This window comes from Nomia melanderi, chromosome 7 (assembly GCF_051020985.1).
Source record: "Nomia melanderi isolate GNS246 chromosome 7, iyNomMela1, whole genome shotgun sequence".
Taxonomy (NCBI): domain Eukaryota; kingdom Metazoa; phylum Arthropoda; class Insecta; order Hymenoptera; family Halictidae; genus Nomia; species Nomia melanderi.
In genome coordinates this window covers 16299213-16321957 of record NC_135005.1, presented here as the reverse complement: position 1 = coordinate 16321957, position 22745 = coordinate 16299213, and the positions used below count along the sequence as shown (strand labels likewise).

Genomic DNA, 22745 nt, shown 5'->3' with positions numbered 1-22745 from the left:
GTGTATCGATGCGTTGGGCAAAGGTTAATGTTATGAATAAGGGTTGATTATTTTAATATACGAACTTATGGCAGCTGAGAGTCACCTGTCAAACGCGAAAGAATGAGTCGACTGTACATCGATCTAACATATCGATCGACGCGTAAAAAATTCGATTCCGTTCTGGCTCCTTGGCCGGCAGGTTCATTACCGACGCTGTTATTATAATGAAATTTAATTAAGTAAACAATTTGCTCGCAACCATATCCCCCGATCGTAAACCAACGTTGTGTATTTGCGTATCCTAAACACAGTAATTAGTGTAATCAACCCCGGCCACCTAGCTGGAACGTTTCAGCGAGCCAGGCCACATTCGCTGTATTACGTATCTAATTATCGGCCTACCAAATGTGGACCGATAAGAAGTCGAAACGAGCGATCGCTGCTAAAGGCGAAGGTATCTCGTTAACGATCGCCGCGCGTTTTTCACCGCGTCACGCCGCGGCAGCCGGTGCGCAAACCGGACGGCATTAAAACTGCCGTAATATTAATTTACACCGGCGACATAAATCAGAACCGCCTGAAGTTTCCGTGCACGCGCAAAGAAACGGGAATCGATGTTGTTTTTAGCCCGAACAGAGGAAAAGGCAGTGGACGGAGACCGCCGAAGAGGCGAAAGAGCGTGAGAGGGAGAGAAAAAGAGAGGGAGAGAGAGAGAGAGAGTTTTGTAACCGATTTCAGCGCAGTCCGGTTAATCGCCGGCTCCCCCGTAGCAAAAGCTCGCTCGCTGCCCGTAAATAACCATTAACAGGCAATGCCAAGTGTTAGAAACAGTTTCCCTCAGACCGGCGACCACGAGGCTCTACGGTGTAGCAATTGATCGCGGAGTCTTTGCCTCGCGGCGGCCCGTATAGCGCTTGAATTATGCATCGGCTGGCAAAGAGAGGACGGCGAAGAGAGGCCGAAGGAGAGGAGAGGGCCAACAGCCGAGCACACGTGGGCTAATCGAGACGTTAACGAGTCAACGTTTGAGCAACCCTCTGTTACAACGCGCGAGACCCGGTTATCATTTGAAGTTTTGCCGAACGAGCGCGTTTCCGCGTAGATATTCCGCGAATGCGTAGCTCACGCGTCCCGTTATCGCGCGTCGCTCAAATTCAAGGGAAATTTTCAGTTGCGGTCGACTCTGTTTCGAAAGTAATTAAAGGGAACCGTGACTCCGACGTTCTTCGAGCGCCATCGAGTTTATCGGAGACACGCGGGGAAAAATTGTCGCCAGTCTCCCCGAGAAACGAGCAGCGCCGTAAAAGTTGACTCATAGAGGAAGCGTCGTCGTTTCGAAACGAACAGTAACGGTGATACCACTATAAATAAGAGGATCGCGTGTGACTCCGCGGTTACAACGATTCATTAGACCCGATTGACCGGATTCGCTCCGCGCTTTCCTTTTTCCGTGAGCGCGGGCTCACCGAGTATCCGCGCTATTTGGAATCTTGCTTTAATGTCGCTCCGCTTACCCTTTTCGATATATTAGTCTGCGCTGAAATCGGCGCGCGAAACCAGTCCGCGTGGCAGTCGTAAACTGCGTACCATATATTTTGGCGCGATATCTTTCGCAAACGGAAAAATCGGAATGGAGTGTAACTTGCAATTAGCGGCTACGCGCCGAAGATAATAATACGCCCGGAGATCCTCGTTTTCCGGAATCTCTGGCGCGCGGAGGATTTCATTTTTCCCGGCGAGGTATGTAATCGCCTGGGCCGCGTCTAATATTTTCCAGCGGAGAGCGGCGCGCGCGCGAATTCGTTTTTACCGCCCGGGAAACGTAATTAACAAGCTTTTTCATAAACAACGAATGTTGTAATTAGTAATTACGGGACGCTGGATGGAGGAGATACGCGGATCCGCGCGTGCACCGGCCATATTTCAATTAAAATTACCCGACCGGAGTTTCAGCAGGCGCCGCGCATGGCGATTCGTGGAAAGCCACCGGCTCGCTCCGCGGTTCTCATTAATTGCTCTGTTTTCGGAGCGCGACGGGCTCTCCTTTCATCTCGCGCTGAAAATGGACCGCTAGCCCGGTTGACCGTTTTCGGAACCGCCTGGAAAGATCGATTTCTTCTCGGGGAGCCGGCCAAGGTTGGCCAAATCCCACGCTTTCGACCGGTCCGTTACGTAACGTCGAATTATGGAACGGTTGACAAACTTTCGGCTCGGATCACTTCGCGGCGCAGCGTCAGGAAATTTCGGGGACCGTTTTGTCACGCGGACACCGCGGAAACAGCCGTGACACGGGGACCGTTACTTAAAAATTCAAAACAGGCAGAGATACACTCGACCGGACAGATTCTGAGAACATCCCACAGTTCGCGGAGCTAGCATTAAAAGATTCCTCCGCAGAGATCTTTCCAGCCCCAATCAATTACGTAATAACCGAGAACGACCGACATTCCACGAACAAAAAGGAGCCCGAGACGGAAGCGGCCGGCCGCGTCGTTGAAGTGATTCAGCCTCAAAAATTGCTTCATTACGCTCTCCGGGGAAACGGCAGAACTTTCCGCGTGACTCGACGATTACGGGGTTTCGCGATTGCGTGACGGCCACGCGGGGAGAGAAAGAGACGCCTCGCGGTTCACTTTCCGCGGGGACGCCATTTACGGCCGCGGCGAGCGTGAAAGTTGCGCGGCGCGGGACGCCGGAGGACGAAGCCGCCGATTATATCGATCGGCCGGCCGATTATTCCGCGACGGCCGTGTAACCGTAGACTTTCATCCTCGACGCGCGGCGAGCCCCGCTCATTGTTCCCGGGGGCCGGGGCCGGGCCTCTTGAATCAGCGCTGCGCGGCGGAGCACGCACGTGCGCGAACCCCATCAGCCGTGCCACTTTCAACGGTGATATAATGGGGCCAGGTAGAATTCTGCGAGCGGCGCCGCCGGAGCACAATGGCCCGGCCCCGACTTCGCGGTTCGGCCCTGCCCGCCTGCAACAATGGATACTCCTGTGGCTCCTCTTGAAAAGGAAAGTTATGTTTTCTTACCGTCGCTCGGCCGAGATCATATTTCTGCGGATAATAGCCGAAATCGGTCGAGGCTGCCGCCTTTCTCGCATCCGTGAGCCGGATGGTCCGGATGTCAGCGCCGGTCCTCGTCGCCATCTTCTAACCAAACGAACGATGCTCTCGCTGGGGTGGACCTCTTAGCTACCGCAGGACTAGCGACGCTGCACGACGAGGTTTCACTGATAGAATTTTCCACTGTGCGATTACCGTAAAGTGCTGAGAACCTGGCACTCGTGATGTTATGGGACACGAGTCCTCTTTGTTGCGCGATCCGGGGATGACCAGAGTTAGAACGAATTTGACCAATTAGAGTGCTAGCTTCTGAGCACTTGACGGTTCGTTAAATTAGACTATAATGTGCACGGCTATCGATGATGGTGACAATAGTGGCGTGCAGTAGCTGAAAGGTTAACCGCTAACTGATGCGCTGATGTGTTATTTCGGTGGCTATGGCTTCGCTTTGGTAGCTGCAGTATTGATTGTGGAACCATAGTGCCGTCTCGAAAACTACGGTGTCGTTTTAGGAGCTACAGTGTCATTTTGGAAACTATAACTCTGAGAGCTGCAATGAAAAATTTTCATTCGCCGGTCAAATGTTTTAACTACTATAGGACGGTACTAGTTAGCGGTAAACTTTGGCGGTTTTCGAGATGTTTTAGAATAGTCGCATAAGTTGGAGCTTCTATAGTAGTTAAGGACCAAGAGGACCCACCTCCGGTGGTAACTTCCGCGTTGATCGCCGTCCGTGGAACCGCGGTGCTTTCCGCGGCGAAACAGGGACCGCCTCTCATTAAAACGTTAATATAAAGAGTATTTTAATTTAAGATCGAGAAATTTTACGGCTCGCGTCTCTTAATATTCGCACGCTCGCCATAGAAGTTTCTACTTTAAAGAGTGTGTGCAAGTGCACGCGCGGTCGCATGCATTTACATAAATGAATAGTGGCAACGGGAACTTACCGCGGCAGGCATTCAGTTTCGTCTTGCAATTTCTTTTCATGTGGTCGCTCGCTTTGAGCACGCCTGTCCCCGTTTCCTGAACATCTTCATTGTACGGCTTTCTAATGTGCATCCGTGCACATCGGTTTCTCAATGTTCAAAATCAGATCTCTTCTCGTCGCAAACAAACACATTTCCGCGTCGCTCTCGAAATTTCCCTGTACGTTCCACCCTTAAGACACTCCTGTAATCCGCAACAAAGACACCGAATAATCCACGAGACAATCAACTCGTAAACTTCTCATCTTCCTCTAGCCAGCGGCGCTCGGACCTTGTCCCCGGCAATTAATCGGTAAATTCTTCATCGAAGCTTTTTCCCGGTGCTCGCGAAGAGACGGAAGACGGAACGGCGCGTTCGCCCGTAAATCTGTCACGTCTCGTTCGCTCGCGAAACGAATTCTTCTGGCACAGGGCTGGCAGTTGCCCGGTTCGCGCGGGTTCTCGCGTAAATGGAACACCGGAACCGTGGAAAGTCGACAGCGCGTCTCGATGCGCTGCCTCCGTCGTCGCCGTCGTCGTCGTCGTCGTCGTCGTCGTCGTCGTCGTCGTCGTCGAGCAAGTCGACCGGCTTAAAGTTATGGCCTCCGGGCTCGTCGGCGAACGGAACAGAGGACCCGAAGTTTCCCTCGGTTCCGCGGCAGTGATTTACGCGGCCGTACATCCGCGGACGGGTTCGTTCTATATACGTTGGCCCGGGGCCCATCGCGGCATCTTTTCTTCCGCGCGGCTGGACTCGCTCGGCGAGCCCGTGGAGCGCCGCCGGGAGCAGCCTAGACGACGTCGATCACGCGGCACAGGTCGCCCAGAACCGATCCGGCCAAGTGTTTCCGGCGTAATTAGATTTTCCTTGTTATTTGATAGCATCTGCAAGCTGCTACCCGCCTCGAAAAAAAAGCACGAGCGGCCCGCGTGCGGCGCGGCTTATCTTAATTCAAATCGGAATTGAAATTCACACTCGAACCCGTGTAATCCTCGCATCAGCGGCCTGCTCGAAATTCCTACCGTGTTTGCAGCTCGCCAGCAGCGGGACGCCTTTTATCGGCCGGGTTTACTTAATTGGATGGAAAGATTGGCCTGGAGGTTGAGGGTTCCTTTATCGATAGCGATTGGATACTGGTGACAGCGGAACGGTGTTTCGTCGGGGAGTTTTTTTATTTATCTCGCGTGTCATCGGAATTGTTGCTCCGATATCGGTACGGGTTTTAACGAATGTAACGTGTGTACTATTGGAATGGTTCAAACACCATTTCGCAGGAGTTCAAGAAGGTTCCTTTATCGATAGCGATTGGATATCGACCGTAGAATGGTGTTTTCTCAAGAGAGCTTGAATTGTTATTCATCTCGCGTAGCATCGAAATTGCGTGAATATCGATACGGATGTTAATGTAACGTCTGTACCGTTGAAGTGTTTCGAACATTTAGCTTGACTTGAAACTTCAGTCGCGGAGCCTTATCGAAGTGAAAAAATCTTCTTAGAACTGACCCTATATCAAGGACAGTTGGCGTAGTTCAGGGTTCAGTAGTAACTCAAGAAGTACCCGAAGTGGAACGCGGGGAGGTGGATGAGTCAGATAAATTGCACCTTCGGAACAGTTCATTCGGCTAGGTTACTATGAACTTCCCGGAACTTTTCTAGCTGCGAGGAACTTTTCTCTTGAGCATTTCTTCCTTAAACGGATTACCTCGGCTCGTTAATGGGCCCCGCCACTTACATCAAGCTCCAGAACGTTCTGTAAGCATCCGTAGAACAGTGGCATTTGCCATTCAAATTCGCTAAACACTCCCAACGATCATTCTCAACGAATCGAGCAGCCTGAATTCCATTTTTCGATCCAGTGCCGACACGATCAACCGATTTCTCCCTGGAAGATCGGACTCCCTCGATGATGCCACGATAACGAGACGAAATGTCGCGTTCCCTATACATCATCCGCAGAGCAATAAACACCATACGCAAAACGCGAGTAGCCTCGTTCGACGGTTACCGGAGAAGTTTCGGAACCGCTCATTACATGCGGCGCGTGTTCTCGAATAGGATGTCACGTCACGGCGGAACGTGCAGTGGCAGTCACTCCCCCTGTCCCCCTTTCTCTTTCCCGTGTCGCACGCCCCCGCCATCCCCTTCTTCCTTCCTTTCTTTCCTCATATTCGTCGGCCTCTATCGTGCACACGCGGTCGGCCGCGGCGACGCGAACCGTACGCGAAACGTGCATATACGCTCCCATACGTCGCGCGTCCCACTCTCGGCACTCCTGCTTCCGTATAACATCCATAATGTCTATCTATTCAGTCGAGCGAGCACTGCCTCTGACAGCGTATGAATTCCAACTTGAATATGTATTGTCGACAGCAAATTAATATATACGGCCGCGAGCGAACGCCGGTTCCTCTTTGTCCCTACTCCGCCACTTTTCCTCCACCACCGACGTCGCCTTGCTCCGCGCCCCCGTCCACCCCCGCGGCACCCTGCGCGCACCCCCCCGACTCGATTGTAAATGTAATTTAATAATGTCTACCGGCGCCGCCGACGGTCTGGGATCTTTTCCATTCAGCCGCGCGGAAAGAAGATTCCTAAGGGCCAGACTTTCGAACTATTCCCGAGAAATTAATATACCACCCTTTACCAATGGCGATTCGATTGTCGCTGAATAAATGTACCCTTTGGTGCGGGTATTATGTATCGATCGATGAAGGTAAGGGTTGAAGAGTTCGAGGGCAGGTTGTTGTAATTGATGCTTCGTCGATATTCATTTTTATATATCGGAATCTTCTTGTCATCTCGTATAATTTCAATAATTCGTCGCGTGTATCGTACTAATTAACATCGGCCGATATATGTTCTCTATCATCATGGAAACGGGACAATTGAATATTAATATACAGTAAACTGAACGTTAGTCGCCGGTGAATCGACAGAATTATCGGCTCGTACCGCGGTTCCTTAAATTGAATGCTCGGTATTCATATGCACGCGAACTCCGCGCGCTGTACGGAGAACCGTTAACGAAGCGGTAGCTGAACGCAGCGCAGCGACGCGCGGACACTTGCATTCGGCCATCATTTCCTTGCCGATCGCGCAAAAACTTGGCGTGAAAGCCGGTCCGAATCGGTCACGGTGGCTCCGGCGGAGCGCCAATGGCGTCGTTCAATTAGCCGCGAACCCGCGCGCTGACGCTCGCGGAACGGGGCTCCCATTGAGACCGGCCGGCTGGCCGGGGGCTAATGAAAATTCCGCGCGGGTCCGAGATACCGTCAGGCATCGGATAATTGTAGAAATAACGAGAGGAAGACGCGGCGCAAGAAACGCCGCGGCGGCGGCGGCCGGGGATGGAAAGGGACATTGAAAGAATCTTCGGTGAATGTAGGGGCCATGAAAGAGCCAGAACCAATCGTCGGTCGGTGGCATTATAGTTCGTCAGGTAAGCCGCCTTTCGACACGCCTCATTACGCAGATTTACGGCGGGAGCCCGGCTGGCTAGCGCAGCCAGCCGGCGAAAAGCCAGTCCCGTACGCGAATGCTCCCGGCTTCTCGCGACGGCTCCGAGAACGACGGAGGAAGAGGATAATGAGAGACGGGGGCGGGAAGAAACGGGAAAAGGAATCGCGTTTTCAATGGCCGCGTCCCTTAAGGGAGATCTCCGCAGTGACATTTTCTTATCACGACGATCTTCGAGATTCTTTCCGGAAGGTCTGAACGCTGACACTACCGAGCAATTAGAATGATTTATGTAGAAATTCTCGCAGGAATTAGAGAAGTCTCTAAGTTTTCACGCGTTTATTCTTGCGTTGGTATAAGAATTTATTCGACAATTTCTCAGAAAATCTTCGCAATGAGAATAAACTATGTTCGAATCGTCGAAAATAGAGTGCACTTCCAGAACATCAATTATCTTTTAGACGTATCGGTTTGATCGGTTACAACAGTTCCACCGAGGAGAAACGAAAAGATCCTTACTCCTAAGAATAACCGTCCACGCCGTAATCAAAGCAGGCTATTAAAAATCGAATCCACGGCGTCCGAAACAAGACACCATTCTCAGCTCATGAATATTCAGCCTCCATCCCCGAGAAGCCGCGGCATCGCCGATTTCTCGAGTTCATTCCGTCCGGGACTCGAATTTCGAAACAATGTGTGCAAAAGTCTCAGTGGGGAGGCCTCTTAAGCGAGCGCTGGGCCCGTCGAGCGGCGAGGGAGGCGAGCGCCCGATGAAAAAGAAGAAAACGGCGCGGCGCTCCGCTCCGTTTCGCCTCTCTTCCCGAGGGTTCCCCGTGTTCCTGCCACGTCCAACCGCCCATTGCAATTTACACGCGCCTCCGCCCGCCTCGCTCCTATATCATACCTCTCGCTGAACCTAGACGCCTCGTCGTCTCGGGTTTCCCTGTTCTCCGGCGACGCTTCCCCGGGTCCTGGCGCATCAGCGGCGCACGTAAACCAATTAGGTTTACGATAGACGGTTCGCCCCGGCGACAGTTGCCTCGCGATTTATTACGCAATTTATATCGTGCCCGTGAATACAGATAAGGACGATATCCCGTCCGCGCGGCGAGCGTCCGCCGGAGCGGTAGCCGCGAGGACGCGCGCGGATCCGGCCGCTGGTGGACGACATTAAGGGATTCGTACGAGCAACGGAATTATTGTAATCGGACCGGGGCGGAGCTTTTAAAATTTTCACGGGCCATTACCCCGGGGTCCTAGCTTGATTTTTACTGCCGCGGATCTTTATTGCCGAAACTTTTATTGCCCCCTTTGCTCGTTATGCTATCGGGCCCCGAGAGATCGTTATCTCCTCCTTTTTATATCGCGCTGCGCCGGGTCGCGTCTCGTTTGCTGCATTCCGGAACCGGGAAAATCCTGGATGCTACCGAACCCACGGATTCATGTTATAAGGGGCTGTACAGGGGTTGATTTCCTTGTTCGAATGGTAGCGTCTAGCAGTTAGTTATCCGAGATTCAAATTCCAATCGGAAATTCGGAAATCTCAACCGGTTCGACCACGTTATGGATCCTCGATGTTAGAATGAATTACTATCGACACGTGTTTTCGTTGTTCGCCGAGGAGACGTCCTACACGCGGCATCAATTTCGCCGACAGCCGGTTTTATCGTGCCGGAGGACGCCGGGTAATAGCGTTGGCTAAGCAAACAGCCGATTTTTATTAGCCTCCGTCGTCCCTTTGTGAACCGAGGAGCTTATCGTCAAGGAGGAATCCTCTTGCGTCCTTGCTCCGGCGATCTTCTTCTCATTGTCTCGTCTGCCAGGCCCCTCCGCGCCCGCTCCCGTCTTCCCGGTGGAACGTTCAAAGCGCGGCATCAGCCCCCCGCCGAGGATCCGGGACACGAGAGGGATCATTGCCAAGGATCATAGGCTTCGAATTCCCAGAAGAACCGCAAACTAACTGGCTTTTTCGTTGTACAACCGAGATCAAACAGATTTTTCGTCGCCACCGGAGGGCGCGTAGTCGTATCGCGCTGTCCCAACCCCGCCGCTCGCGTCCGTATCACCGATCCGAACGCCGCCGCGGCTGGCTGCTCGTTCCCGGGGACGCTGTTACCGCCGTAGGTCGCAATCTTCCACGCTCCCGAGCAAATCGAGCAAAAACTCCGTCGTCAACGACGCAGCCGTCGCAGTCGCGGCGAGGAGCCGCGCCGGATCGCTCCGGCATTCCTCGAGATTCTTCTGCGGTGGCCTGGGCTCTCGTGCCTCCCCTATTTTCCACGCTCCAGCTCGCGTACGAGGGATTTCCTTTCTTCTTGCTCTCGCAGGCTTTTTCTACTTCCTCGATCGACGCTACGCGATGGAGACCGCGCGTCGTTGTCCACGCTGCTGCCTTCCGAGATGGGGTAATGCTGTTTTCTTCGAAGCTTTCGGGATCGTGGAGGTCTTCTCGGGAAACTTCGCTCGTCGCTGATTGTTCCCGATTGTTCAGGAAATAGATAAATTGAATAATTCGTTCTGAACCCTTTGCACTCGAATCTTCTCTTGTTATATACTTTGCTGTATCACATAATACATATTTTCATATAATAAAGTACACAGCGAGAGGTATGAAAAATACTTCAAAGTTCACATGATTCGAGTTAGAATTAGATTTTCTTGGATTCCGAACTTTCCAACTTGAAGTTCCGACTGTAGAAGCTTTCCAGAGGATTGCAGGAACCACGATATAGTCGGCAAACGAGCGAATCGGTCGACGAGGTTCCTCCATTCGGGCGAATGCTCCTGCGAACGTACGACCGCGTTCATCGAGTACGACAGTAACGATCGGATGCAGGCCAGAGGAGCCGGGTAAAACGTATCGACGGTGCATTCGTCGTGAAATATGTTTCCGTCATGTCCGTTGGTCAGCTCGGCCGCGCTTCAAGCGTCTGCAATAAATGGCTGCGAAGAGCGAACCGAGGTGTCGATACGTCACGGTCCAGGATCCTGTTTAATAGTAGAGACACTTCGTTCCGAAGATGCGCCGAGGATATTCTATACTCGCAGATTCCGAACTCCTTCTCTCGTTCCGACACGTTTGATCTTCCAAAAATGACCATGACCTTGTAATCACAGAAAGTGTCACAGAATTATTCTCCCAGTTTCTAGAATCGGTGCCCTCTTAACACTAGAACTACCGAGCAGTTGAATTGACTTTTTGAAACTCCGCGAAAACTCCAAGAGTTCATCTACCGAGACTTTAATCGACTTACAATTCAATTTGCGTGTTGGTGAATCAGTTCCTTTAGTAATCAGAGAAACATTGTTATCCTTTCGATAATTGCAAAATGAAGAATCTCGGAGTACAATGAACAGCAAGACGTTGACTAGACAGGATGCTAAACAGTGTCCTCAAGGAATCCTTTCCGTAGCTTTCGAGTAACATTGCAGTACTATCCCAACGAATGTTTACCATTTCATTTGACGCTCACGAAATCCTGCGTTACAGTCGTTTCTCGTCCAAACCTTCCTAACGCTCATCGACACGTAACCGTTCACATTCCCCAGCGAAGATTCGCATGAGCAACGTAGCAGAACCTCAAGCGCATTGACCCACATTAACAAAGGAACATAGCCGCGTAACCCGGAGTGACCGGCTCGATCAATTTATCCCCATCAAGCAGCCGAGGAAGGAATCCGCCGTAGCGACACGGTCCGGCTAGTCTGCTGGCGCATACCGAATCGGAGTTTCCCGCGTTTCCCGATCGCGCGCGCGGAGCCCGCGGGGCGCGACCGGAGGGACGGGGTTACAAATGACCGGCTAACGAGAGTGGACGCGCGAACGCCCTTAACGAGGTGACGTCACAACAATAACAAACAATTACAGCGTCTCGTCGGTGGCGCGACCGCGCCCTAACGAGACCGGCCAGCCCCGGCCCGCATCGCGTTCCATCGGGGCGCGTCCCCACGAGCATCTGTTCGTGGACGATCGCGACCGGCCAGGCGGCGGGGAGGGTGCTCGGACGTTGAATTAGTCGTAAGTCACTCAGCCACGGCTTGTTAGCGTCGTTAACCCTGACCCCGGCCGCCGAGCCGCTCGGTCGACGGCTTTCTGCTCTATTTTCGAGCGGCCGGAAAGCGTCGACCATGAATTCCGACGACCACCGCGACGCCGGCGACGTCCTCCGCGTCTCCGTCGGTGTCCGATTGTTTCGGCTCGGCGACCAATCGGAACGCAGCCCGCGCGGAAACGCTTCTGAAGGACGTTCGATTGCGCTCGGAACAAGGGCCGCGCGGCTCGCTCGGGTATCCATAATCGAATTACGGGGATGGAACTCCGAATCGGCCGATGCTCCGCTTTATGGGGCTGCCGCGGGAAGACGGGGACGCGCGCAACGCCGGCGTGAATGCATTTACGGGGCGCACGGAAAGATTAGCGACCGTCGCTCGTTGAGCGCGCGCGTCGTTATTGTCGGGGGTGGGAAACCGACACGTGGTGCCGCCCGATGATTCACTTTGGATTAGAGATTCTTTCGCGGGGACGGGGATAATTTTAACTCCTCGAGCACACCGGGCTTCTCCGTAACAATATTTTCACTGTTAGATAAAAATATTCCACCGAGAATAATTCCGTGTTTCGTCGCGAGCCGAGGACAAGACGCCGACATTTAGGACGAGCGCGAACGGTAGCGCCGCGGTCCGCCGCGAGACGGAATTTATATTTTCCGCGTGACGATCTATAAATCAGGCGGTCGGAATTCATAGCAGAAGATATTTTACTTCCGATAGAATTCCAAGAGGGAAATATCCATTCTACTAAACGTTCCGCGCCGAGCGCCGTCCAAGAAATCGTGAAAATATATTACATCTCACTGTCCCGGGTAACGTTGGCCAGCAAAACCGGCGGGGGCGATCGTTAATCGTTGAAGCCTTCGATTCCGAGCGGTAGTTCCGGTACGATAAATCCGGGGGGATGGCCGGTGCCGGGCCACCTATATATATATATGTATATATATATATATATATATGTGTGTATATATATATATATATATATATATATATATATATATATATATATATATATACATTCATGTATACGGCACGGGAAAGAGGAAACTTGGCACCGCGTCTGGTAGTTCGACACTCCTCTCGATTTCGTAAAATCGAGATAGTAATTCAAACGCCTAAAGGACCCGCGCTCGTAAATCCTGTCCGACCGTGCGACAAAGTGTCGCCGTGCGGTTTCGTATCTCCTCCGATTGTAGGGTACGTGTACGGGAACCGGGACACGATATATTCCATTTAATCAGTTCCACCGACCGAAATCCTGATATCCGTGGAATGCACCTGACTCCGCCCTCCTCCCCGACTATCACTTCGCCGTTCGGTACCAGAGACAGAGAGACAGAGAGAGAGAGGGAAAGATGGAAGGGAGATGGAAGCTCAAGACGACGAAGCTGGGGCGCCCGCTTCGTGAAAAAGGTTGGCGATGCTTTCCTCGAAATTTTGTTGGCCGACCGGGAGGGGGGACGGCCGCGCACTCGTTGCTACGAGCTCGAGAAAGTAGGAGGAAAGGACGAGATAAATTCGCGGGTTTACGGCACCTTTAAAGTTGCGGGAATCTCTTTAACGACCTGGCAGCCTGCCACCGGCGCTCGCCTCCGCAGGAGGGCAGAAATGCATTGACGGTTCTGCGCGCGAAACCAGCCCCGGTTATCATTCATTTCCCCTACGGCGGGCCGCGGGCACTGTTAATGACAGGACCGCGGAATTACTGCGAAACTTTGCGTCCTTCCGCGCTGTCGACAGGCGAAGGTTCCGGTGTTACATTCGACAGAATTTCCTTAGGATTTTTATTCGTTTCGTTGCGAGACGTTTCACTGCTGTTGCACGTCCAGTGAGATCATTTGGAAAATATCGTTCATTAACTGGTTTGGTAATACTAATCTATCGGTTGCTTCGGTAGTTCATTTCAGAGTTCGATTATACCGTGATGCTGAGGCAGAGGCGAAGCGTAGATCTAGATTACTACTCGCATCGGGTAATTCTCCGTGTAGCCAGCCTTGTGATTAACTAAAACCGATCGCTACTTATTCCTCGATAATTCTGCGTCTTTCTATCCGACGTTCCCCCTATTTTTCTCGTCGTTTTCCCTATTTTCGACGATTCGGAGTTCGAATTCCAGCCTCGAAGACGCACTCGCCGCGGTGGTTTATTTTACTGTTACTGCCAGCCGAATCGTTACCGTCAGGGCGTCTTTGCGGGGTGAGTAACGCAGAATTCCGGTTTCTGGAAAGGATTTCTGGCCGGATGGGGGATGGGGGACGAGTTTGCGCTGGATGGGAAGACCGGTTGGATCTGGTGGGCCTCGATAAGAGAGAGTTCCGGATACGCGCGTCGTTCCCGATGTCTTCCCGGTCGCGCAGCTAGAACGTTTCAACCCGCCGTGCCGTCTAATCTAACTGTGTATCCTTTATCTTTTTCCTGCTCGTACGGCCGAGCCGCGCGTACCGACACGACCGCTTTGTTACGTGGATACTCGACTGATACGGTTATCGCCAAGGTCGATTCTATCGGCCGACCATTATCTCCGGCAAATTGAACATCCTTCGGAATCGCTGATCCCGAGATACCTTCCTCTCCTTATGTTCACGGTGATTTCGGGAATGTGCGAAGGCTGAAACCGCGATTTAAGACAAGTCGACGATTCGATTGTCCCGCGTCTACGGAATGGTCGATATCTAGCAATCTACGTTAAAAGGAATACTTTGCTCTTTTAACCCTTTGCGGTCCGAAGTGCTCTTGGTTTCCCACTTTGAGGTTCACGTCGAGTGAACGTCGTATTTATTTATACAAGAATATTCGGGAGTTACTGAAATGTTACCTTTAAATGGTACAATTGTGATACTACAAATGAATATAGAAAAAATTGTTAAAACAAGTAGAGGTTGCAATAAGATAGAATGTCGGGTCTGACTCGACACAGGACTGCTAAGGGTTAATGTTTCTAAACATCCTCGTTGGAGATTAAGGTTAACAAAGGATTTAGTATATTAGACGATCTTATAGTTTCCTGTAACACGTATTCAGACAAGGCGACGGTTATGGGCGAAGTTCACCGAAAACTTCTCAGCCATCGATCCATAAATAGCTCAACTGGAAAACGAACAAGCCAATGCTCACCTTGCGACACCCTGCTCGTTGCTGGTGGTAACCCTGACGATGGCGTCCCTGCCACCCGTCCCGTGAAGGTTGAGGTTGTGGACATCGAGCATCGAACTCCCGCTCGACGAGTGACTACAAATAAATATAGGACTGACTCGACATAGGACTGCTAAGGGTTAAAATGCGGTGCGACAAGTATGATGCACAAACAGCGACTTGTCTTCTTATAGAAGCACCTAACTTAAATATATGGAATTCTATGAGAACGACTGTCCCGTTCGCTTCTAGACACCTTTGCAACGTTAAACGCGCAAAGATGCGCGGCCTATTCATTAAATTCCGCATTACACTTTCGATTCCCCGGTCGAGCAGAAAGGTTCATTGAACGCGGCCCATTCTCCGCGCGGCGGCGACCGTACAAAGATCCCGATCGAAAATGACAGTGGGAGGGCGAGAGACAGAAGGAGGATGACAAAGGAGCGAGTTGAATCCGCAGAGCCGCGAGCAGCGCGGCGGAATAACCGGGAAACGAGCTCAGAGCATTGGCGCGAAGGAGCCATCGCGCGCGGCGTATTCCGAGCTCACCTATACGCGGCCAAGTTTTCCTCTTGTTATGAATGAACCGGCGGGTTTGTCTTTGTGCCCGCCCTCCCACCTCGTTACGCCGGGAACACGGTCTACGGAGAATCGCGTCACATACACCCACTTGTTTACATACCTCTTCAGGGATGCGCGCCAGCGAAACGACGACGACGACGCCGCCGCCGCCGCGCCGAGATCTTTCCTCCGTTTTCCGCCGCTTTGTCTTACGTCCGTGATCAGTCGCATCCGCCATGGCGGAGGGAGGCATGATATTGCGGCTCGTGCGGTTTCGCGGAAGGCAAGGATGTTTCGGAGATCTTCTGGGAACGGAATAATTTATACTCTCTTCGGCGCTTCGTTCGCTGTGTCAACCCAGTTTGGGTAACTTTTTAAATAGACTCAGGAATTAAAATTCTCGGCGACGCACAGTGCTGGCTGTGGACGACACCCAGAAATTTGACTGCTAGTGTAACGGGAATTGAAGGTCCCTCTGCACTCGGAAGTTTTTCGTTAGAAATATTTTAACGTCTTCTGATGAGATGGAGAGGATATTTTGTGAAACTAATTCGACGAGAAATTAGAAGTTTAATATTAGGTATAGAATTTTAGGTATAGAAACGTATCTTCTCGGTTACGTTATCAGCGACTAAAAGATAGATCTTACATGAAAAGCGCATGACCAGTGGTCGGAGGGAGGGTAGTAACGGCGACGGAAACCGTTTCCGTTGACGGAACGTACGAGTTCGATAGGTCTTCGGTCGTAAATACTGCGCGTTCGCCGGGATCATCGGTAACGGTATAACCGGGAAATAGAGCGGCGCCATAAATTTGTGTTTCTGACAATCGCATTGGACCGCGGTTTAAGGTTCCCCTCGGTTATAGTCTTCCGATTTTCTTGATACATTGTAGTAAAACGAATCGGGTAGCGCGGGTCGCGGGCCAATTCCGCGCCGTTGTTAAACTGAAATCGACTAGGATGATCATTTGAAAGGGATTAACGTCTTAGTACCTCGTAAACTATGAGGCAACCGTTGAATCACTATGATCGTGCATTCGACGCGGTTCTATTGATGCTTGATTGCAGGTTAATCCGTCCGATCGTAAAGCATTTTACGCGCCGGTGCGATTGTAACTCTTTGATCGTCTCAGAACCGAACGCCGTTCGGCCTAAAAATAGCGAATCCCTCGCGCAGCGTTCCGCGTGCTAATGGCCGATGGTTAATCACCGAACAGGCGTGATTTCGGCCGATAAATAGAAACGGTAACGGTCCAGTGGCGTGCGTTCCGTAAATCCAGGAACGACGGGTTCATCGGTAAAAGCGTAATGGAGGATTCCGTGACCGGCGCGCCGAGCCGCCGCGATGGGAAACGATAGCTGGTTCCGGCCGCGATCGGCCACGACCCCGTCGTCGTCGTCGTGAACTTCTAAATTATTACGCGGTTCCGGATTTAATGGAGCCGATGGTAAAAGGACGTCCACACGAACGTCGTAAAGCTTAATCTCAGCCCGCCCGCTCGGTTTGCGTCCCCCTCCGCCTCCGCCCGCCGGTTTCCAACGGGGAAAAAGTGGCCCGTTTACACGCGGAAAACAAAGGAATCCGGAATACCTTCCGCGAAGGTAATTCGCTTCGCGGAACAATCCGGGAAGCGCTAAAAGGACGGCCGTTCCGCGGCATTGTGGATTCCTTTGTAACTACACCGTCTCTGCCGCTATTGTTTCTGGCGAAACGAACTCTGTTGATCGAATTATGGTCCATATTTTATTGGCAAATTCCTCTTACAAACTTTTTTCGAAAGGTAATTCATTCAATTTCGGTGCTCCCCTTTTATCTCGTCTCGCAACGCTTCGATGTACATCGCGTTGGCAACAATCGCGTTCAAGCGTTAATGCTTCTCCCGTGGAATCGAAATGTTTCCACGGTTTCATTAGAAATTTTCTTCTAGCACCGAATCCTCCTCTATTCCCATGAAATAACGGTAACGGGATAACTCCGCCGCACCTTCCTCGGGTTTCGAGGACACGTACAGCTGCGACCATTGTCTGCTCGCAAACCTCAACGACGCGTGTAGCTATTCTGCCATCGGCCGACGCGAATCGACACTTTTCCCGGCGAGATGACGAAAGTTATGGGAATCTCGTTACAGCTATCCGCGAGGTGGCAGCGTGAATTTTTCAATTTACCCCGATCCTTTGAGCCAATATCGGGGATATTAAAGGGTCGCGATATTCCTTTTTCTCTTACATGGTTACATCCGAGACCTGTCGCTGACAATTTCCTCCAGAACCGGAAGCGTATCAGACTGTTTAAACCGCTCCGGCGATTTCTCATCAGTCCGCTGATCAAAGTCGATGACGATTAGCAAAAGTTGCGCGACGCGACGCGGAGGGGACAGGCGGGCGATAAAATTTCTTTCCAAGTTATATTAACGCCGTTACTCGTTCCCGCGGGCTCCACGGACGAACTTTAATCGTGAATAATGAAGGAGTCCGAGGACGATTATTTTTCTTAGCGAGGGGACGATATTGGACGGAGTCCTGTAATTCCGTCCGGATGCCATTTTTCGTGCCTCCCGAAAATCCCCGGCGTCGAGACGTTGACCGTCTCCCGACACACTTTCGAACTTTCGCGCGGAAATAATGGACGGAAAGAATTAACGTCGCGGGGAGGAGAAATTCCTGGCGATTTAGAAACTCGATAACGGCGCCCCCTGAGAGGGGCAATTTTTCGCCGTGAATATCGAAGTCACGCGTTTCGATATTTAATTACGGCCTCGGAAATATTCCGGAGCGTTAATGAAAGAGTTTGCAGCGCGCGTACGTGGAATTAATAATTCCGTGCAATCGCGTATCGCTAACAAATTTCGCCGGGCGTCGGGCAATAATTGTCGCGGGCGCGGTATTTGTAATTCGCCGGTTACGCGTGTCAAATTTTACAATGCCGACCCTCATTATATTTACAGCGGCGCGGCCGGCGTTGCTTACCTGTCAATGCGACCCGGGGAGCAATTTATAGCGTCGGGAGCCGGGGCATGCAGATTCATCGAACGATTGTTGCTGTCGGCCATCAAAATGCGACGACGATGTCGCCGCGGCTGCGTGCCGTCTCTCCGGTTTAATTAGCGTTACAATGATCGGGAAATCCCCGGTATTATAACGGATAATTACCGCGCGCCCGACCTTCCTCGCGCCTCCCGCCGCGCCGTGAATTTCGAAATCTCCTTCGACAATGTCGAAAGACGACAATGGGGGTTCACGCGCGCGCGACGTTCAATTAAATTCCTTTGAATCTCGCACCTCTATTCAGGAATATTTCTTTTGTACCCTCGAATATACATTCGCCAGGCGAGAAGTGCAATCCTCGAAAGCTTGACGCCGCCTTTTTAAAAGAATGTCGCTGCCGAAGAACTTCGGTTCCCTTGTTTTACAATTTCCTGCGGGACACTGGCGAATCACAATCGCATACAACGTAACAACGAAGAATAACGAAAATAATTCAATATCTCTTCGAAGCACTATATCACCTCTATCGTAACGATTTAGCTGTTATTTAACAACTCAGTTCTTCCCTTAAAACCTGCATCACCTCCATGACATTTCACAGCGTCAAACTCTATTCGACGCAATCGGGACTCGATTCTCAACCGAGGCATTACATACCACAACAGCGGACCGTTGTTCACCATTATCTTCTTTCCTTCAAAAAGAAACCGTCGACGAAGAACTCGAAATATCAACCATTAGGAATAGTTTGACCGATCGATTCAAGAAATCTCCAGGAGCTCGAAATCCAGAGGTCCAGAAATGGTAGGAGTACACCGTAACTCGGTAATGACCCCCATATCGGCGGGCGTGCTCGAGAATCGCGGTGGTCGGGCGTCGAGGGGTCGGGAACGGGGTGGCAGTCTTTCGGTATATCGGAAAGTCTGGCGGAAGGTTTCGATCCGGGACGGCGACAGACACCGGCGGCGACGGGAACTTCTCGAGACAGCACCGGCGAAATTATCTGCAGCATCCGCGCGCACGCGGGAACACATCGACGCCCGGCGACACGGGCACTCGCCGCGAGTTTGCCGAACTTCCCGTAGGCCGTGCCAGTTCGGTACAGCTCCTCCGAGACGGAGTGCAAAGTTATGCTGGCTGGCGTGCGCGCGAGGAATTGTGCGGGAACCATGCCACGAAATCAGATTACGTCGCTGGCTGGCCGCGTCCTCCGCGAGGTCCTTCCCCGGTTCCGCTCGGACCGTGGAACGTGTCCTCTCCTCAGCGGGCCGCCGCGTCGCTCCCTTTAATATTTTCGCGCGCGATAGGGAATTTATGCGACACCGCGGGGGAGCCCGGGAAATTTAAATAGGAAAAGTGTCGTTCATCTTGAACGGTATAATACACGGGGAACCGGGCGATCAAGAGAAGAGGAGAGAGCGTGGCGGCGGCGTTCAAGATAAATGCGCTTTGTATATTAAAGCGCGCCGGTTTTAATAAAAGTTTCGCCCGGCGCGAGCTTCGCCTCTGGCCCTCGCCACCCTCGGCCACCGTCTCCCGGGCGATTTCTCATTACGCCTCTGTCCTCCTCGTTATTATTTTCGGTTCGGGTAATTCACGGCTCGCCGCGGACGTGGCTGTATTTGGAAACCGTGACGGTTGTATTCTTTAGACTTGAACGTTACACGACGTTAACTCGTCGATGGTATGTTTATTTCACGGAGATCAAACGGGAACACAGAGTTCGAAGGGTTAATATTCTATGTTTCAACTTGAGTTCCATTTGTACGCCTGCTACGGACACCGAAAAGTAACTATCGTATCGACGTGGTTAAATTGGTTCGACGCGCGTTATTCATCCATAAGTTTCACGCCGATTATGGATCATTCGTTCGGCCCGTCTGTCCCGGCGGTTATTTATAATAGTCCGTTGAGCGACGACTGAGTATTAATTACAGCTGGCACGAGGATCACGCGAAGATATTCAGCGGCGGCGAAGCCCGGTTTTATTCTTGTTCGAAGCCGCGAGCGGCCACGAGATAGCCGGGACCGATCCCCGTGTACTTCGCCGTCTTCCTTCGGGCATTCTCTGCCAATTTATTACCGCCGCTAACGGTTACCAACGCCAGCGACGGTTTTGTCCGGTGGTTTCACGGATGAAACCACTTATCTCAGCCGCCGCCGCCGCCGCCGCCGCCGCCACTGCTGCGCAATAATTTCTCTTTTCTATAAGGCCACTTTAAGGCTGCCCGATAGCGGTAACAAAGACACGAACGGCGCGCGGGTGTATTTTATTCCCGTTGCATCGGCTCAAAGATCTCCCCTTTCGCGCGATTTACTTTGACAAGACGGAACCTTTTGTAGCTGTAATGATCTTGTAACGGCGGGACTCGCTTTAAATGGGAAAGCTGTTGAAGGGTCCGGCATCGTTCCGTTGCCTCTCGAGGTTTCCAAACAATTAAACGACGATGCCTCGGAACTTTTCATCGGAATTACGCGCCCGCCGTTCGTCTATGGCGACCGGTGCTCGAGGGATTTCGTGGGAATATATTTTGACTTTGATCGAACGAGTGTTATTGTCAGCGGAGAAAGTGCTTTGTAATTCGTACGGTATCCGATCCTCCTGGTATTCAAACTTTACGGTATATTAATTTCTATTATAAAATGTATTACGATTAGCCTGAGTATTCTGTGCATTCAGGGAACTTCGAAGGTGCAGAAATACAGATTCCACGCGATGCGAGACAATATATACCCAAAATATAGTATTCTTTATATTATTCGTTAGAAAAACTATAATCCATCATAATTCTGTTTCTCCGGCGATTCTCCTAAACCCCGAATCTGCATAAAGTCTAATTACGACGGCGGCGGTTGTCAAAACACGAAATCGGACGTTCCATAGAAGAACGGCGTTTCATACCGGGCGCATCCCCATTCTCGGTGTACAGAATTGCCAGCAGTGATCCGTGTTATTCGAGAGCCCCAATAACAACGGGCACGGTCGAGAAACATTCTCCGGTTCCTCTAACCCAAGCCCGGTCCGGCTCTCCGCAGACCTATCAGAGCCGGTCCAGGCTTCACCGTACTTCAAAGTCGCTAACAACGATCTCCTCCCCTGTTCCAGACATGCTACGAGATGGAGAGGTACCTGAAGGACGAGCCGAAGCTGCAGTCGTACAAAAAGTTGCCCACAGAATTGGACACGGCACCCTGGAACCTCTTCAGGGCGCCGCCAATCTCGTGGACAGCGTCCACGGGCACCGCCAACGCACAATTCGAATCGCCAATCAAAATGGAGGTGAGTAACGACGTATTCGGTCGGGTGCTCCCACGGGGACACTTCACGAAGGTCCACTTGTCCCCCGCCAACGGGCGCCGGCCATCGCCGTCGCCACCCAGCGAAAGCATCCCCCGCCAACCTCCCCGCTGTCCAACCCTTGGAACGTTGGTTCACGAGCAGCAGTGTCAAAACCGTTTCTTCTCTTTGTCCCTGATGCGACGTAGGTGACGACGTCGCCGGAGGACAGGGAAACGCTCTGTCTCGACGACATAAAATTCAGTCCCGGCGATCACAACCACAACGGCCGCGATAGGGATCTCCTGGACCGACACCTCGATTCCTTGTCGATGTCGTCGGCGAGTTCGGCGTGTTCGGCGTTGTCCTGGGACAGCTCGCCCTCCCTCTCGTGCACAGCACTCATTCTCAAGAAAGAGCCCAGCGAGGATCTCGAAGAGGATGAGGAGCATGAGGTGCGTTCAAGCCGGATTTACATCTGACACTTATCGTCCAAACTTTCTACCCGGGGATACGGTTCCCTATTCGGTGACAGCGTCCGGACGCTCGTATCCCAACCCCCTTCCTATTCTTTTCTTCTTTTACTTCTCCTCTATCTTTCTTTCTCTCTCTGTCTCTCTCTTTCTTACTCTCTCCCTGTCGTTCCCTCCCTTTCTCGGCCCCCGTCCCTTCACTTTTTTCCTTTCACTCTTTCCAGCCGTCTTTTTGCGCCTCTTTTTTCCTTCACTCCCCCACCGTTTATTTTTATCCAGCTCGGACCGGTCCCCGTCCAAACGTTCCTTCGTTTCTTTTCAATATTCCGGACGCCTCGGATTGTTTTGCATGCGAATGCTTAACTTACGATTATGTAAATCTCGGGGCCGCGCGAACGAACCTGCTGAGCAAGACTATTCCGGCTGTTGAATGAGCCCCTTTTTATTTCGGATTTGGAGCGTCGGGCTACGCGGGACTCGAGGTGAACAACTCTAGAAAATGAAATTCCTTTTAAATGTTATTCCGGGCCACCGGCTTTTCTATCGCGCGTGTATTTTCGGGGGAAATCGTTGGGAAAGTTTCGGTCGCGTTGCAGTTCAGCTCGTCGGAGGTTGAGCGACGCTAACGGTAAATGAGCTTGATCGTCTCTTTAGTGGGATGTTAGGGGAAACCTGTTTTGAACAACATCGTTTTAAACGGAACAAATACATTTCTGAACACTTCGCAGTCGGAAGTTTCTCCTTGGAAATATTCAACGGTTCGAGGTACAGACATTCTTTGAAATTAACTAAAG

General features: G+C 51.7%; 1 protein-coding gene across 3 annotated transcripts in view; it reads left to right on the top strand.

Moving 5' to 3' along the window:
- Positions 1-22745, top strand: part of LOC116424976 (Krueppel-like factor 6) — a 373050-nt gene that overhangs the window by 327209 nt on the left and 23096 nt on the right. For 2 of the 3 annotated variants that reach the window (XM_031972080.2, XM_076369588.1), the window contains 2 exons: positions 21308-21481; positions 21688-21933. In XM_031972080.2, the coding sequence (XP_031827940.2) occupies positions 21308-21481; positions 21688-21933 (420 nt within the window). The remainder of the gene's footprint in view (positions 1-21307; positions 21482-21687; positions 21934-22745) is intronic. The other variant, XM_076369589.1, reaches the window with a different exon arrangement.